The sequence below is a fragment of the Cebus imitator genome, unplaced genomic scaffold (genome assembly GCF_001604975.1).
Source record: "Cebus imitator isolate Cc_AM_T3 unplaced genomic scaffold, Cebus_imitator-1.0 Scaffold0, whole genome shotgun sequence".
NCBI lineage: Eukaryota > Metazoa > Chordata > Mammalia > Primates > Cebidae > Cebus > Cebus imitator.
In genome coordinates this window covers 11,590,241-11,600,170 of record NW_016107315.1, presented here as the reverse complement: position 1 = coordinate 11,600,170, position 9,930 = coordinate 11,590,241, and the positions used below count along the sequence as shown (strand labels likewise).

General features: G+C 44.1%; 2 protein-coding genes across 6 annotated transcripts in view; one reads left to right on the top strand and one right to left on the bottom strand.

Annotated features, from left to right (window-relative positions):
- The first annotated feature begins 519 nt into the window (after positions 1–519).
- On the top strand, positions 520–9,195 carry NCBP2 (nuclear cap binding protein subunit 2). Of its 2 annotated transcripts, none has more exons than XM_017522958.2 (5): positions 520–1,790; positions 5,050–5,231; positions 6,908–7,046; positions 7,479–8,239; positions 8,271–9,195. In XM_017522958.2, exons 1-4 carry the CDS (start codon positions 1,134–1,136, stop codon positions 7,548–7,550), a joined length of 1,050 nt encoding a protein of 349 aa, XP_017378447.1. In that variant the 5' UTR covers positions 520–1,133; the 3' UTR covers positions 7,551–8,239; positions 8,271–9,195. The 2 variants fall into 2 exon arrangements, with proteins under 2 accessions (XP_017378447.1, XP_017378455.1); XM_017522966.2 differs by having other exon boundaries at positions 1,568–1,734.
- The window catches only part of SENP5 (SUMO specific peptidase 5), a 64,232-nt gene continuing 59,459 nt past the window's right edge, over positions 5,158–9,930 (bottom strand). For 3 of the 4 annotated variants that reach the window (XM_017522834.2, XM_017522875.2, XM_017522886.2), the window contains one exon: positions 5,158–5,292. In XM_017522834.2, coding sequence (XP_017378323.1) covers positions 5,246–5,292 — 47 coding nt within the window. In that variant the 3' untranslated portion in view covers positions 5,158–5,245. The remainder of the gene's footprint in view (positions 5,293–9,930) is intronic. The other variant, XM_017522849.2, reaches the window with a different exon arrangement.

The window sequence follows — 9,930 nt, the reverse complement described above, 5'->3', positions numbered from 1 at the left end:
TCTAATCATGGGTCCACTAACTAGCTGGACCACATAGTCTTAGTTTGTATCCCAGACCCTCTAAAATGAGGGATAGGAGTCCAGGTAGCTCGCTCCATGGCAAGCAGTAGTCTTTTTTATTTTTGAGACAGGTTCTCGCTATGTTGCCCAGGCTGGTCTCATCTCTGGCTCATGCGATTCTCCTGCCTCTGGAGAGGCTGGGATCAGACGCAACTGCCACCACACCCTGCTCCTAGGCAGTAGTCTTAATGCCTGATGGTGGGGGGTTGGAGAAAGAAGGCATCCAGCGTCAGGATAAATGCTGCAGAGCTGCGTTAAGGACTTAAGGCCAGCAGTCAAATGCCTCTGCCCACATCCTACTCTGCAAGGCTTTGGGCAGCTTAAGCAGCAGCCTCTGTTTCCGTTGCGGTGGCTCTTGCCTGTAATCCCAGCACTTTGGGAGGCTGAGGCAGGAGGATCAGTTGAGCCCAAGAGTTTGAGACCAGCCGAGGCAACACAGTGAGATCACCCCATCTCTGCTTCCTCATGTGAATGTGGTTTTAAGGAGATGACACAAACACACACAGAGTGCTATTAGCAAGTCCCAGTACAGAATAAATACTCATTTCATAAAGTACGTGTTTATTATTACCATAGGCCTACAGTCCCCAGTATTCTTAATCCATCTTGCCTGAGAAGTATCACACTCATGCTTATTAATCAGCTCACACATTTAATCAAAGGATTTTGGCAACTGTAGGGTGGTCTTTTCATCCATATTGTCCCTGGAATTAAGTGTCCTGCTATACCCGTGCAGATTCAGCAGCATCTGTCAAGAGTTTCAATCCCATTTGCAGAGGAAAGGCTCTGCGGCTTCAGCCGGTGGCTCTCCGCAGGTGCTGTGACTGGACCCAGCCCATCTTCATCTCTGTTAGGCTTCGGGGTCTTTCTCCACACTGCCTTGTCCAATCACAAGACTTCAACGGAGACGGCGGTCTGGCCTAGGCTCTTCTGAGTGGGATATCCGCAGGCCAAAAATCGGAGTCAGGATTCGAAGCCGCGCGCAGTGTCCGGAATGACCCCTCAACGCCGAGGCCAGTATAGAGCCCAGAAGGGAAAGTAAGCGGCCTCGGCCCCGCGCAGCCCAGGCTTAAATGTTTGCGCCCGGGCCCCTCTGGCTACCTGGTGGTGGCCCTGAGCGGCCCCGGAGGCCGCGGCGTAGCTCCTGGGTGAAAGCGTCTTTGAATCGCTCAGCGCGGCGGCCCAGGGAGCCCGCGGGCCCAGCCGCGAGGTCCCGCAGGCGGCGGGCCGCGTCTTGGCCCCGCAGCTGGGCCTGTAGCAGTGCGAAGGCTGTGAGCTGCGCCGCACGTCGGATAGGCCACGACTCCGATAGACGATCCACTAGCTGTGGACTGTGCAGCAAGGCAGCCAGCAGCCGTCGGAGCACCATCCTTTCCCGGCGCCCGATACCCGAAGCGCGCCGCCCTCGCCTTCCGTCCCCTGCCTTCCGCCCCGCGGGGTCCGACCGGACACCTTTTGTGCCCGCGCAGCTTGATGACGACTCTGTCGCCCGGATTGGGTCCAATAAGATGCGCATCTCCGCACGTTTCCGCTTCCGCCACGGCAGCCACCGCCTCGTGTCGGTAGTCGTCGCATTGTCGTCCGCTCGTCTGCACTATGTCGGGTGGCCTCCTGAAGGCGCTGCGCAGCGACTCCTACGTGGAGCTGAGCCAGTACCGGGACCAACACTTCCGGGTGAGGGAGGCCGGGACGCGAGAGGGGACGGCCCTGGGCCAGAACGCCGAGAAACGGTTTGCTCTTGTCTCGTTGTGTTGCCTCCCGTTATGCTGGAGTCCCCAAACGCCAAGCGGGGCCTCGGTGCCTGCTGGGGAGGCAGGGAATGGGTGCTGGAAGGGCGTTTCGTTGTCAGTGAAGCCACTTTCTATGGAAGAATGGGAATTTGAGGCTCGCTTTCCCAGTCCCTCGCAGGCACTCCCGGTACTCCGGCCATCGCCGAGAGGTTTGAGTGGTAGTAGTAGTAGTGGCTCCCGTTTCCACGGTTTTGCCTCTGGAAGGGGACTCTGTAACAAGGGGGAGGGGTGTCCTAACTCCCTGAGTCCATAGAGGCGCCTTTCTGAGGCAGATACGGGGCTTTTTACTTTTTTAAATCAGCGAAGCCGTGCCCTTCGGCGATTCGGGCCCCTTCTCTAGGAGGGTGGTCCTACGGAAACGGTTAGCGGTGCGTGGGAGACACAAGTGGAGTCCTCACTCCGCCCTCGGGGAAGCTTCGGAGTGGGAAGTGGACCCGTCAAACTGAGCATGTTGAGGGTTTAAAGATGGGAGAATTGCTGCATTTCAGAAGAGGGAAATTTTTAGTCCAGACTATATCGAATGCTATATCACTATATTTTGTGGAAAAGGGGGAGGCTGCAGATATTCAGAGTAGGCTTTTCAGTATCAGCAAAGGCAGGGATGGAATAGGGTTGCGGGGAGCGGGACTCATTAACCCAGTTATTTAGTAAATGTTTATTGAGTGTTGTTGCTAAAGCCTTGTACTAAACCCTACAGGGAGAGAGGGAAGACAGTTTTTTGCACTCTACGAGCTCACAATTCCCTGTAGTGTGGATTATAAATGGAGGGAAGTAATCAGAATCTAAGCAGAAGTGAGTTGAGAGAGAAGTAGTGAGGATTCAGAAAAGGGGGGGAATCCCCTTGTGACTGGGAAATGAAGGGGTGCACATAGCAGAGGGTAAGTGGGGAGAATGTGTGAAATAAGTAGGGAAAAGCAAATTTTGTTTGACAGCAAATTGGGGAAGCTCTTAAATTTATTCAGCCGAGCATGGTGGCTCACGCCTGTAATCCCAGAACTTGGGGAGGCAGAGGCAGCCAGATCATGACGTCAAGAGATCGAGACCATCCTGGCCAACATGATGAAACCCTGTCTCTACTCAAAATACAAAAAATTAGCTGGGCGTGGTGGCATGCCCCTGTAGTTCCAGCTACTCCGGAGGCTGACAGGAGAATGCTTGAACCCAGGAGGCGGAGGTTGCAGTGACCTGAGATCGCGCCACTGCACTCCAGCTTGGACAACAGAGCGAGACTCCATCTCAAAAAAAAAAATTTATTTATTCAAGGACGGGCATGGCACGGTGGCTCACACCAGTAATCCCAGCACTTTGGGAGGCCGGGACAGGTGGATAACGAGGTCAGGAGTTCTAGACCAGCCCGGCCAAGATGGTGAAACCCCATCTCCTAAAAATACAAAAATTAGCTGGGCATGGTGGCGGTTGCCTGTAATCCTGGCTACTTGGGAGGCTGGGACAGGAGAGTCGCTTGAAACCCAGAAGGCGGAGGTTGCAGTGAGCTCAGATCACGCCACTGCACTCCAGCCTGGGCGACAGAGTGAGACTATGTCTCAAAAAAAAAAAATTTTTTTATTTTTTGAGACAGAGACTAGCTCTGTCGCCCAGGTTGAAGTGCAGTGGCACAATCACGGATCATGCAGCCTCAGCCTCCTGAGCCCAAGTGATCCTCCCACCTCAGCCTCTGGAGAAGCTGGGGCCACAGGTTCCCACCATTACCTATGGCTTTTTGTAGAGACAGGTCTGCCTGTATTGTTCGGGCTGGTCTCAAACTCAGGGACTCAAGCGATCCACCTGCCTGGGCTTCCCAGAGTGTTGGGATTACAGATGTGAACCACTGATCCAGGCTGGTCAAGTTTTTAAATACTTAAGTGCCAGGCATGATTTGCACTTCTACCACTTTTACACTTTAGACAGTTCCACGTCCTAACCATTTTTAACTTGTCTTGTGAAATGAAAACAGAAAACTTTTGACTTTGTCTATCATTCATCTCTTCAGTCTAAAACCGAGAGCTTTATTTAGACAGTAATACCATACTGTCATGTGGAATTTCTAGCATTCTGTGAATGGAATCCATATTCATATACTTAAGTACCAAACTGTAGGCTATTTATTTGGACCTTACTTATGTGTGAGGAAGTAGAAAAAGAAGATGCCCCATCCATGTTAACCAATCAGTGACAGCAGTAAAATGACAGGAATTTACTTTGTCTAATGTCTCATAGTTCTGGAAACCTCTTTTTAACTTAGAATGACTATTGTTCTGTGGATTTTTTTTTTGAGATGGAGTTTTGCTTCTGAGGCCCAGGCTGGAGTGCAATGGCACCATCTTGGCTCATTGCAACCTCCACCTCCCAGGTTTAAGCGATTCTCCTGCCTCAGCCTCCCAAGTAGCTGGGATTACAGGTGCCCACCACCATGCCCAGCTAATTTTTTTGTATTTTTAGTAGAGACGGGGCATCACCATGTTGGTCAGGCTGGTCTTGAACTCCTGACCTCAGGCAATCCACCCTCCTCCACCTCCCAAAGTGCTGGGATTACAGACGTGAGCCACTGCGCCCGACCTCGATGAGCCAGGGATTTGTCAGTTGTGCTGGATGAAGCCCAGTTATATTCTTGTCTTTGGTTTCATCCTTTCATCCCAATTTGGAAGCCCATTAGGAAAATGAGGTCTGTTTTGTTTTGTTTTGTTTTTTACTGATCGCTACATTTTTTTCCTCAACTCAGAAAAATATGAGCATGTAAAGCATCCAAGTTGTTGCTTTGAACAGTTACTATAGGTGCATTAAAAGAGGAACTCTATCTCTGAAAATCCGCTTATTTTTCACTGTAGAGGATAAAAGGGCCCTTTCTCATATATTAGGTCAAGGTCCAGAGTTTAAACTTGGGTTTAAAGGATGCAGTGCTGAGGATATGGTGTGTACATGGAAAAGGCAAGCTACTTGTGAGAGTCTGGTGTAGAAGTTATTTTGTCGTATGCGGTGTAGCTTTTGAGGCTGTCTCTCTGTTAAGAGTCTGGATTTTCCATAAGTGCTTCAGAGAATATGAACAATCCCCCCTTTTTTTGGGCAAGGGATTTGTGGTAGATTGGGATGAGAGAATTTGATTTCCAAATCAGAATTAATGAATGTTTTTTACCATGCTTAGAAATACTTTTTAAGCAAGGCTCTTAAGTTGCTTAACTTTTGTTTCTATTTGAAATTCTAGGGTGACAATGAAGAACAAGAAAAATTACTCAAGAAAAGCTGTACATTATATGTTGGAAATCTTTCTTTTTACACAACTGAAGAACAAATCTATGAACTCTTCAGCAAAAGTGGTGACATAAAGAAAATCATTATGGGTCTGGATAAAATGAAGAAAACAGCATGTGGATTCTGTTTTGTGGAGTATCCTTCCTGTGTTAAATGTAGCTGTTGAACCAGGGTAGAGCTGAGAGTGGTTGATTGCCTGTTTGAAAAAAAAAAAAAAAAAAAAAAGTGAGGCTGTTAGCTCATAAGCATCTGTGCATTTGTCCCTACGTTTTCCTTCATCTCCCTTCTACCTTCTGTTATATTTATCTCTGCTCTTACACTGTGAAAGCTGCTACTATTTACATTGTCTTGAAATCCATGCTTTGTTTATGGTTAAGAAAAAGTTTTTCAAGAATATTTGCCCTTCATGTAAAAAAAAATTCCAAAGAGCATAGAGAAAATATAAAAACCTCGTTCTGTTCTAAACACCTAATTCCCTTTCCTAGAAGCAGTCAGTTACCACTTTCTTGGGCGTCTTTCAAAAAGTAATCCTGTGGGTATGCAGTAGTGTACTTCATGTGCTGGTTTTCTTTTTAAATAATTTTTTTATTGTTCCATTTCAGCACATGTAGGCCTGTTTTAAAGACAGCTGTGTAGCTGGGTTTGACGGCTCATATTTGTAGTGCTAGCTACTCAGAAAGCTGAGGTGGACCCAGGATCACTTGAGCCCAAGAGTTCAAGGCTGCAGTGAGTTGTGATGGTGCCACTGTGTTCCAGCCTGGGTGACAGGGCAAGACCCCATCTTTGAAGAAAAAAAATTTTTTAAGTAAAATAGCTGTATAGTATTTCATTATGTAGATGTATATAAGTTGATTGTATAGGTAAAAACCAAAACTTTACTTGTGATCATTTAATTACCTTACTCAGAGTGTTTAAATATTGGACCTCCTGAATTTATCCTATGTTCTTTTTACTATATTTTATGTTTTGTTCATTCAATTTAATATTTGGAGAAGTTTTGCAGACCCAATCTAATGTTTCTTTTGAATTTTTTTTCTGTGCCCTGATTTTATGTTTGTTTTGGTTGAAAATTTTCCTTAAGTGTCTGGTAATCCCTGGGTTTTTGTTCATAATTAAGAATGCTGATTCACTGGACCCAGGCAGGGCTTCTCTCCCAGATTGCTGGCTTGCCTTGGGGATATGTGGGTTTCCCAAGTGCTAGAATGAAAAGAGATTTTATTTTGGCCTGCTAACATCAAAGCCACTAGTTCTTCCAGATGGTTTATTGAGAACACTATTGTCTTACTTGTCTGGGATTAAAAGTCTTCCTGCTTGCAGGTCTTCCCAGATAGACATTTAATTAAATGGAGATCTCTCTGATTAAGTAGGTTTGGGAGCTACTACCTTCTTGATACCTTGAATCTTTCCTTTAGTGAAATGCAGTGTGATTCCATATGTAACCTCTTTATTAAGGTTGCCCTGGAATATGTAGCACCTAACTTGAATATATGGCACTTGTTTCTTGGATAAGAAGTGTACAGTGGTCTAAACCTGCACTGAATGCACTTCATATTTTGTAAACCAAAATACGGAGATGATGAGACCAAAAATTATCAACAGGAATGTCCAGGAAATCATGATCAGTGTAGCCATGGGTAAGTGTCACATTTGACTATGTGCTTCTAGACCAATTGCAAACAGGCCTGTGCAAGCTGAATTACTGTCTTTGCACTACATCTGGTTGGATTAGCTCTTACACTTTTTAACAACTCAGCTTCATTTACATGTTGTTCTCCCATTTCCAAAAATGCTAGTGTTCCTTAATACTTAAGATATTACTCACGAGCAGATGCAGAAAATGCCATGCGGTACATAAATGGAACTCGTCTAGATGACAGAATCATTCGCACAGACTGGGACGCAGGCTTTAAGGAGGGCAGGCAGTACGGCCGTGGGCGATCTGGGGGCCAGGTATGCAAGAAGGGTCTCTGGGCTCAGCCGTTGCCTGGGATTCCAGTCACAATGACAGGCGTTTTGGCAATTTATATTTACTCTTTTATAAATAACTTCGTGTCTATATAATCTTGGCTTGAAGTGGATGTAAAAACCACCCAACAGTTTGGGGAAATTGATTTTTTAAACCCTGAAATAGTCTATTCTGTACATTTCTAACAAGCATCCATTCTTGAATTTTTGCTAGGGGCTGGATATCTTCCACCTGCAGGAATATCTACAAGGAAAGCAAAATGCACTGAAATGAGTTGAAGGTCATTGCATAGGTCAATGCATAGGTCCTGCTTGAAATGTTCACATTAGGGCATCTGAACAGGTTTCACTGACATGTTTGTGGGAGGCGTTTTTACCATTCTTCTCTATACTGTAACTCTGTTCTTTTCATTAAAGGTACGGGATGAGTATCGGCAGGACTATGATGCTGGGAGAGGAGGCTATGGAAAACTGGCACAGAATCAGTGAGTGGTGAGAGCTCCATCAGTGAAAAACACTCCTTTGGCCTGTTTAATTTGTTGAAGAACATCACTTAAAGTCTGCATACAAGCTCATTTTTACCAAGCTTTGATCAGTGTCTTTACTGAGCTGAAGGCCTCTTCTTAATTCTCCTCTGAAAGTTATTAAAGGACAGAATCCAAACGAATCCCTTTTATTCTTGTCTGAGAATCTTGGCCATGTGTCAGATATCAGAACAATTTTGTTACCAGGTCAGAAACTGTGTTCTTTGACAACAGATTGGATCTATAATGTTGATCAGTCTTTAGCCAAAACCACTATACTTCTTTTAGGAAGACTAGAAAAATTAAAAACATTTGTTTTTACCATATTGAGTGTTAAGTAGGTTCGTGATCTACATAGGGGCCTGAAATTATTTTTTTAATTTTAAGTTTGCATGAGATCATGCCTAATAAATGGAGGTGGGGCCAGGCATGGTGACTCACACCTGTAATCCCAACACTTTAGAAGGCTGAAAGGAAGGATAGCTGAGGCCAAGAGTTTGAGACCAGACTTGGCAACATAGCAAGATACCTTTGTCTACAAACAAAGCAAAACATAAAACAAATGGAGTTGTGCTATGTTGTATGGCTTTGAACTAAATTAGGAACAGGTATTTGACAACTGAATTTGTTTTCGATGAATGTTAATCTCTAAAGGCAAGCTTAGAGATCAATTTGATCTCTAAAGGCAAGCTTAGAGATCAAGGACCTTCCTAAATAGTTGGTGCAAAAGCAATCTATACAGGACAGCCTTGCTTCCATGCTTTACACATCAGGAAATGAGGCCAGAACTTGAGTATTTACTGACACATTTTTCCAAAGATGTCAATGTTATACCTAAAGCTAAAAGCAAGGGTTTGTCATAGAACCTCTATATAATTTCAAGGTTAGGGGAGACATTGTCAGTAGGAAATGGGATAAAATATCAGATGACAGTGAAAATACTGCCTTGACATGAGGACCATCAAATTTACCCTTTTCATTTCCAGTGATGTTAGGAATGGAGTGAGTTTAAAAAATGATGTTGAAGTTAGAATGTTTAATAGAAACAATCACAGAAGGTTCCTGTAGGAGATGGTGCTTTTAGCCATTTCTCATGGTGAAGTCTTGTTTTATTTTTTTCCTCAAATTGTGCTTACTGAGGCTGAAGCCTTCATAGTGAGCTGATGGTCTCTACAGAGAAGGGGAGTCTAGGGAATTTATTTTGTATTTGTAAGGCAAGAGGTGATTTTTCTCGAATACATGTGAGTTATTCATTTAAAACTGTTAGTCTAGTATAATTTTCCCCGATATGAAAAAACGCAAATTTTTTTCACTTAGCAACAGAGTACTCTCTAACTTCCAATAGTTTGTGAAAGTTGGGGCTGAAGTACCTTAGTGTGAACATCTCTCATGTTACAGTGAGTAGAAATCTGAAAGTGCTTAGGAAGAAACTTTGCAAACATTTAATGAGGATACACTGTTCATTTTAAAAATTTGTTTATATTGTAGTTTAAGCTAATGTATTTTATATTCTTTTGTAGTAAAACTTAACTCATATTTCTACAGGAAACAGTGGTTTTATTTGAATTACCTTCTATATAACAGGTTTCAATAAAGTTGGACAAACTTACCGTTGTCACTTCCCGTTTCCTGCCTTATAAAGAGGGATGTGTTCTGGAACTCCTGTACTCTGGACTACACATGAATGAGTTCTAGGGGGATTCTATGAATAATGTGGAAATTTGCACATCCATTTTGATGGAGAGTTGGAAGTAACTGGCTGCATGTGAGGAGAGAACACTGATGATGATGTGAAAGTGATAAAATAGGCACCAAACAACCTCTACTGATGGAAGAATAGCTTAGTTTTCCAGAAAAAATACTCTGGATGATTGCAGGGGAAGGGAAATAGGGGCTGAATTAAGAGGATCTTATGTTTCTTGGGCTTGAGAACACTAAATATGAGTTTCTACTGCACCATTCTTTCCTGTTTCTCATGGATAGCATCTGATGACTTATTTGTCACTTTAATCAGAGAAAGTGAAAATTCAAACATGTATACTAAGATTAGGGAACCACAATTAATATAGGTGGTGAAGTATGAGAATTAAACATTCAATTTCTCAGTCAAGCTAACCTGATTTTAAATGCTCAGTACCCACACATGGCTAGTGACTACTGTTGTAGACGAAAATACGGAACATTTCTATCATAGAAAATTCAGTTGGATGGTGCTGTTGCTTTAAGGGTAAGCTGGTTAGGGCCTGCCTGCACCACTCACTGTTCTTACATGACCCTTGTCATGACTGGAATGTCATAAGAAAAAAACTACCAAACAGTACATGTTTTTCAACACAAGAGAACAC

What these genes read in the sequence shown, in the direction of transcription:
- NCBP2 (XM_017522958.2), top strand. Translation starts at nt 1,134, where the DNA reads ATGTTTGCGCCCGGGCCCCTCTGGCTACCTGGTGGTGGCCCTGAGCGG. An exon ending in TGTGGATTCTGTTTTGTGGA is followed by an intron (nt 5,232 to 6,907) that starts GTATCCTTCCTG and finishes TTAATACTTAAG; the next exon opens with ATATTACTCACGAGCAGATG. An exon ending in GTGGGCGATCTGGGGGCCAG is followed by an intron (nt 7,047 to 7,478) that starts GTATGCAAGAAG and finishes TTTTCATTAAAG; the next exon opens with GTACGGGATGAGTATCGGCA.